General features: G+C 37.3%; 2 protein-coding genes across 2 annotated transcripts in view; one reads left to right on the top strand and one right to left on the bottom strand.

The window, feature by feature from the left end:
• Positions 1-536, bottom strand: part of LOC102312740 (butyrophilin-like protein 10) — a gene marked incomplete in the record, with an annotated part of 7,807 nt that extends 7,271 nt beyond the window's left edge. Inside the window, 1 exon segment of the mRNA XM_042217075.1 lies at positions 408-536.
• Positions 537-6,457: 5,921 nt separating this feature from the next.
• LOC121811858 (low affinity immunoglobulin gamma Fc region receptor III-like) overlaps positions 6,458-7,472 on the top strand; it is a 4,469-nt gene continuing 3,454 nt past the window's right edge. Inside the window, exons 1-3 of the mRNA XM_042217074.1 lie at positions 6,458-6,611; positions 6,818-6,877; positions 7,179-7,445. Of these exons, the coding sequence (XP_042073008.1) occupies positions 6,581-6,611; positions 6,818-6,877; positions 7,179-7,445 (358 nt within the window). The 5' untranslated portion in view covers positions 6,458-6,580. The remainder of the gene's footprint in view (positions 6,612-6,817; positions 6,878-7,178; positions 7,446-7,472) is intronic.

Raw genomic sequence — 7,472 nt, 5'->3', positions numbered from 1 at the left:
GTTTAAAATTAACTTGCTCAGTATCAGTGTAACTTAAGCACATGACTAAAACTGAAAGCTCAGAGTTTCTTTTAAGTCACCTTGATGAGACAAAGTCCTGCTTTACGTGCAGGTCTCTGCACGATTCCAAGAACAGTTCTTTATAAACATAATACAGCTTTTTGCTGCTACATTTGGAGCTTTGTGGGAGCTTTTAACAACTGACAGACATTTTTCATCTTGTATGTGCTCACAGTTTGACAGAGAAACAACAGTCTGACTTTATTCAGAGTTTATTCAGTAACATGGAGAAAAAAATCCCTTTGTTTTTCACATTTTTAGTGTTTTGTTATAAGGTTCTTGTTTGTTTGTTCTCTGACTCAAAACAAATGAAAAACGAAAACAAACAAATTAAAAAGAAGACTTACCACAGATAAAGACCCTAGACGCTGACACAGTGATTCAATCTGTTACTCTCAAAGTGAAACAAGTCGCTGGAGCCGAGCAGGAAACGAAGACTGAGACAATGATTAACGAGTCACTGCAAACCAGACACTCAAGTCAGATCAGTTTCTAACGTTCACTGCTGCACATTCCTTGGTGTTTATCAGATAAACACTGAGCATGACGAACACAGGGACGGATGACCTTGATTGCATATTGCATCAGTTCAGTGCCGAATCCGATCATGTGTAAACCAAAGACGAGCTCAAAATGGTTTCAGGAGTTTCTTAGTACCTTCAACAAGAAGCTCATGTTTTGGCAACATTTGCATTTCATTCTGTCTGTAAACACAACAGCTCTAAAAGTTTGAATGTATTCTGATAAAACTCTGTAGGGTGTAGAGCAGGATCATGTTATAAAAATCCAATAAAATCTGGCTTACATCCATCGAGGTCTTCACGGTAAACTTTATGAGTTGTTGGTTGAAAATTGACAAAAAAACTTAAAAGTCAAAAATTATGATTCTTAAAAGTGTGCTGTGTAATTTCAACATTTATAAAGTACAAAGACTTACAATATCATATCACATTTGACCTCTGACCTCTCCCCAAGTTCAACGGATCAACCTGAAAGTCAGAGTAATGATAATGTTATATAGAGCCATTTATTTAAAACTATGTCATTGTTGGTACTGACAGCATGTAGCGAATGATACATGGGGTTTGTAAATATCAGGTTACTCTGGACCTCTGACCTCTTCTTTAGGGTCAAATATGGTCAAACTTTCAAAAAATATATTTCATCTGTGCTTCAAATTCTGTTGCCGTGCTTCACGACTCTGTTTTGTTCATTACAGTAATAGGTTACAACCATTTAAATACAAAACAGTACATGTACAATGTTCCTGAATGTTTTTAAATAATCTTTTTCTTATCAAAAAGGTTTTTTCACTTCATATTTATCATGTATGTTATATGAATTTGACTAAAAATCAAATGTATGCTACACATGTAGTCACATAAATAGAAAATAATTATATTTAAAATGATGTAAAGTATATAAGATTAGTTTTAAAACACTCTTTGACATGTTTATATGCTGGAGGCAGAGGCTCCCACTCATGTGTGAAACAAGTCAGCATCAGTGTTTTTAATGTTTTGACACTAAATCAAATGGTGACCTCTAGTGTCCAGTTGTGTTACTGCACTGAAAGGACACAGCACAGCTGGAGCTCTGTGTGTTCAGCCTCTGAGGTCTTCAGGTGAACCAGCCTGTAGCTCCAGGTCGGCTGCAGAGTTTCTGACCTTTAAAGACAAACATCAGAGGTCTTTGTAATCAGATCAGGCTCTGTGTTTCCTTCCTTCATTTCCCGACTCTGACATCAGCTCACAGCTTCTAATTAGTGACTGGCGTCAAGATTCAAGCTAAAATCCAAACTTCTACTGAAAAGGAAATGTTCAAGTCTTCTCTTCAGCAGCTTCCAGGATCTCTTCTTCTGACTCTTTGTGTCCAGCTGTTGGTGTCCACATGCTGGGGCTCTCTTCATCAAGGCCTCTACACTGGTGTGTGAGCAGGAGTCACTCTCTTTAAAACAAAACACAACTGAATATCACAAGTTTAAGAAACTTCAAAGCAGAGACGGAACAACAGAAACTGTAAGATCTGATGAAAGTGCTCTGATAGAGACTGACCTCTGTCTATGTCACTATCCACCTGCTCCACCCAGGATCAGCAGGAGGAAGAAACTCACTGCTGCAGCAGCAGAGATTAGTCCTCCTCCGCCTAAAAATAAGAACATCCCACACAGGAGACGTTACTGAAGGAGAACTCAAAGTCTTTGCACTTTTATTCTGAAGTTGTTCCATGGTTAGTAGGAACAGGTTTTTGCTGACAGGTGAAGCTCTGCCTCTTTTTATTTCATGTTACTGACCTGCTGCCAGGTAGTGACAAACTATCCTTCCAGCTTTTTTGTGTTGCTGCCATCAGCTTCAAACTGAGCTGATGTTTTTTCAATAAATAGTAAAAGGTCTCAATTTAACACTTGGTGTTTTCTATGTTCTGCTGTGAATCAAATGAGTTTATGTGATTTGCAAATCACTGTTTTTATTTATATTTTCTACAAAGCTCCAACTTATTTGAGAATAAGGCACAAAACAGGTCACTGTTTATTGTGATCTTTACAAAGAATATTTTTACCTCCTAATTTTGTTATTTTTCAGTCACAGCTGCTGTTTGCAGAGGTCTGGATCGCAGTGCTGCTGTTGTCACCATAGTTTTAGCAACGTTTGACTGTGAAAAAAATGTTTTTAATTAACAGAGAGAGAGAAAAAAAACATGAGTCTGTAACTCTGGGAGGAAACATCTGTATATTCCTTCACCTGAGAGCTCCACCTTCTTGATCTTGATCAATGCGTTGCAGCTTTTCAGGCCATCCTTGAACAGCTCCGTCCTCCCAGGTTTCAGTTTTAAAGGGCACATGCCTGTGCTGGCTCTGTGGGTCTTCGGGTTCAGGAGGAAGGTCCAGTCTCCACCACTCATGGTCCTCAACCAGGGCCTCAACATGACATGGCAGGATGGCATCATTGTCACGAGTGGACACGATTAGCTGAGATGAACTGAGGATAACTTGAGACACAGAGAGGAAACATGAAACGTTTTAGTGTTTTTAAAACAGGGTGAAGCTCAAATATTCACATATTCCCTGAGCATCCGGCCAGAGTCAAAGAGCCCTGCTACACATGTTCAAACACTACTGCATATTAGAGTGACTGGGAGCTACTTTCACATCATGGTGAAAATCTCTGTAACAAACCGATAGAGGAGGTCATAACATGAAGACGTAGCAGACAGAGAACTGTTTCAGCTGAAGTTGTTGATCCATTTTCACTCTGCAGTAATCCTCTCTGTTCTCTGTTCGTCCATCACTGCTTTTTTGGATCAGCCACAAAATAGGACAAGAACAGACCACAGCAGACAGTGAGGTCTGCAGAAAACATCACTGCTGCGGAACTGACCTCCAATCAGGAAACAAGCAGGTATCATCACTGCAGACCCGTCACACACTGAACACTGTAACAGCTCCTAACCTCTGACATGTGTTTCTTTCCACAGGCTAAACTGTCTGTATTTAAAACATCCACCATACCTGCTGCTGAACCACAATGTGCTGTTTATACTCCTTACTGTACACACCCGTGTATACACTGTATGTATAGAAACCAATTATGCACTATTTATTCCATGATTTATAAAAAAAAAATATAAATATTTCATGGAAACTGATTTAGAAAAAGCTGCTTTTTATTTAATTTTTCACATGTTAACCTTTCAAATATCTTCAGCAGAAATGAATGGCTATTATTTGAGTCTGAAATGTCTTTCTGAGCTTCCTGCTTAAAAACACCACACACAAAATGAACAGTATTTCTTTGCTATAACAAACGAATCTTGGTATTAAAATAAAGCTATTGCTTCTGAGATTTCATCAGAGATGTAAATATTATAGTTGATTCTATTGTGTCAATGTTACTGAGGCTCGAAGATAGAAAAAGTAAGTATGTTTTAACCTCTTCTAATTTATTTTTGGATTTTATTGCATAAAACCACTTTGAAAATATGCTTCAGTAGACAATAAACTCCAGAAAACCAGGAACGGATGTATGGACATTATATAAAGATTGATGCTGCTGAAGTGAAACAGTAAAAGGTGATAAAACTTTTAATAAACTCATAGCCAGACATGTTGCCATTGGAGCATTTTGGCACCATTCTTTGGTATTGAACAGCAGAAATTATTGAACTTTATATACATGCCTAAAAATGGTTGTTTTTTTAATTATTTTCTTAAAGAATTACCCACACACTCAGGTACATTGGATCTTTTTGCCTTTTAGAAAATGCACTTTTAGAAAATAGCCTTTAACTTTGGTTTGCTTCTCTGTAGCTTGTAGGGTGGGCTTGCTAGAATGGGTTAGGGCGCTCTTGGATTAACTGGATCTAGTTCAGTTATTCGAGTAAACAATGAAGATCAGGATCCGTTAGAGTTTATATTCTAACACAGCAAAACGAGCAGAGAAAAAAAGACAAAAAATATAAAATCAATTTGCAGCTGAATGCAGGTTTCCCCAACCTTATAAACAATGCATTTGCATAATCTTCAACTGAGACTGAAAGTGTCACTTGGATGAGTGACGAAATGTTTCTCCCACTGAAAATGTCCAGTTGAACAGAATCACCTTTTTGGGATTTCCTTACCTGGATGATTGAACATGCATTTAGACGATTTAAAGTTGAAACTTTAAAGTTTAAAATTGAAACTTTAAAACAACTTTATTACTTTTTCTCCTTTTCCATTTTCTACTTAACATGGAATTAACAATAATCCCATTACTTTTGAAAATTTAGTCACTTATGAATATACTTCACTCCATTTTTCATTCAGTTTATGAAATTTATCATCAATTACATTCATCCTCAGTTCATTCTCGGATGAGCATCCATTTTGACATAATCTCCTTTTACTTTTTCTCTTTAAAACTTGTGGTTTGCTGATCACAATATACTCAATAAAAATAGTCAATTGAATATATTGTACATTTACAATATATTCAAACAGGCTGTGTAACTCACTCACCCTTCCCATCCTGTTCACATACACACAGACTCAAAGCCTCTGAAGTCATCTTTACACAAACAAGCCACTACATAAGAAGTCTAACTGAAAGGCCCTTCAGGAACACACGGAAAATCTAATCCACACCAAGCCCTCTTGCCACCATGGAGTTGTGTAACTACCTCAGTGACCTTACCCTCAGAGTAGATGAGTCATCTACCTCATCCAGAGACTCTGCTTCCTCTACGGAAGACATGTTAGTGAACTTCAAGTACTCCTTCCACCATCCGACAATATCCTGAGTTGAAGACAGCGAGACTCCACCCGCACTCTACACAGTGTGGGTAGAGCACCACTTTCCCCTTCTAAGTCGCCTGACTGTTTTCCAAAATTACTTTGAGGCAGTCCCAAAGACAACATAGCACCTGGGATCCCTGGGACACACAAATCCATCCATATCATTTTATATTTCAATGGATTGAAATGATAAAAGTTTAACATAGAACGCATAATCATGTTTAAAATAAAAGATCTTTATTGTATTTGTAAGGTAGTGACTTACAAATAATAAGTCACAGGGTGTCACTGTTGAGCTGCATATACACTGTAGATTTGCGCAATTTTGACAATTGTCCCCTACAGGACACCCTAGGTCGAGTTTCCTGTTTGTGAGGGCGCCATCTTGGCTCAGAGTTTTCTGTGATTACTTTGCAAAGTAAGCCCTATCTTTGGCATTCCACATGGGTTTAGTTTAAAAATCAGTATTATACTTTGTAAAATGGTGATTGTCCAGTCAAACTATGAATATAATGTATTTATTGAGATGTTCATGTACTGTCTGATGAGAGTGTGTTTATGTTTGGAAATATCTGTGGCAATTTGGGGCTACACTTCTGCTTGCTAACAGAGGACTCAGTGATGCAATGATGAAGAAGATGAAGAATTAGTTCTTCAACTACAGTTTGCTAGTAGTGTTGTTATGTAAATTTTGCCTCATACATGTACCTGAAACCAAGAAATGTTGTTAAGATGCCAGCAGCTGAGTTGGAGTTGTTTATGCCCCAGTGTCTAAATAAGCGCTGTGGTCCGACCCACATATTGAATGACTGGTCTCTCTACTGTGCGCCCCAATCCAAACCACAATCACACAACTCAGAGTCCAGGGTGGAGGGAGATGCTTGGACTGGCAGGGTTACATATACATGATTATTATGTGATCTTATACATTCTTCCGCTGCATAGAAACAGAAATTTTTTTTAATCATGTAAAACAAAGAACAGTGCATCAAATAATCACATTTAGGCTGAATTAGGGGCTTTTTTAATTTGATTGCATGTAAATGGAGTGGAAACCACATCCTTGTTTATCCTGTTATGCACACTGCTTATGTCCTTTTAGATGTTTTTTTAAACACAGAGCATTTCTCTGTCTCAGGAAGACTAAAACCTGTCGGTGAGCTAGACAGAAACACAGGAAGAGGAAGTTCTTACAAACAACTCATCCTCATTTTAGTCTGACACCCACACAGCCAGCAGAAAGACAACATGGAGGTCAGAGTTGCTGATATCAAAGTCTGTGAGTACTGATCCTTGTCTATCTATACAAACATACTGAATCAACTATTGAAAAAATGCACCTATGAAATTAAAGGGCAAATTAACATATCTAAAACACACTTATAAATATTATTGAGTTAATTATGGAATTTGTAACTGCTCAGTGCTAAATGCTTCATATTCAAAAATGTTGACATGTTTAACTGTCATTCTTAATCCCTACAGTGATTAATGTGCTGTTGATCTCAGTTACAGTAGCTGAATTCAGTGACTCTCAAACACATAGTAAGTAGTTAAAAATTCATGTTGATCTATTTATAACAAAAATGTAATAGGTAAATATTTTCTCATGACAACTTGAAAGGTTCGGCAACTATTGCACTTACTTTTGGTCTACAACAGCTGCAAAAGGATAATACAATCTAACACAACATTACATTAGAATACAACTTTGAAAAAAAATCTGTATTTAAGAAAATCCTAAAAATACAACATACATGTGCATTTGTTTCAGTAAATATAGTAATATTGTCCATTTGTGTTTTGAAAGACAGAAGCAATAACATATCTTGATTTTCTGTTTTAGATTCAGGTTTTCCTGAAGTTGTTCCAAACAGACAGCAGTTCTTTGAATTAGAATCTATCACAATCAGCTGTGAAGGGCTACGTGGACTGACTGGATGGAGAGTGATGAAAAAGATAAATGGAGACCTTAGAACATGTGCTCCAACCTGGGATAGAGCTACTGGGCCTTGCAATATTAGTAATGCATATCCGAAAACTGACAGTGGAGAATACTGGTGTGAAATGGGAAGAACACAAAGAAGCAACTCTGTCAATATCACTGTAACTGGTATGCACATACACCAAAAAATATAAA

This window comes from Haplochromis burtoni, unplaced genomic scaffold, assembly GCF_018398535.1.
Source record: "Haplochromis burtoni strain Fernald_Lab_line unplaced genomic scaffold, NCSU_Asbu1 Contig_1573, whole genome shotgun sequence".
Taxonomy (NCBI): domain Eukaryota; kingdom Metazoa; phylum Chordata; class Actinopteri; order Cichliformes; family Cichlidae; genus Haplochromis; species Haplochromis burtoni.
The sequence above is the reverse complement of the archived record's forward strand: the minus strand, read 5'-3'. Positions and strand labels throughout refer to the sequence as shown.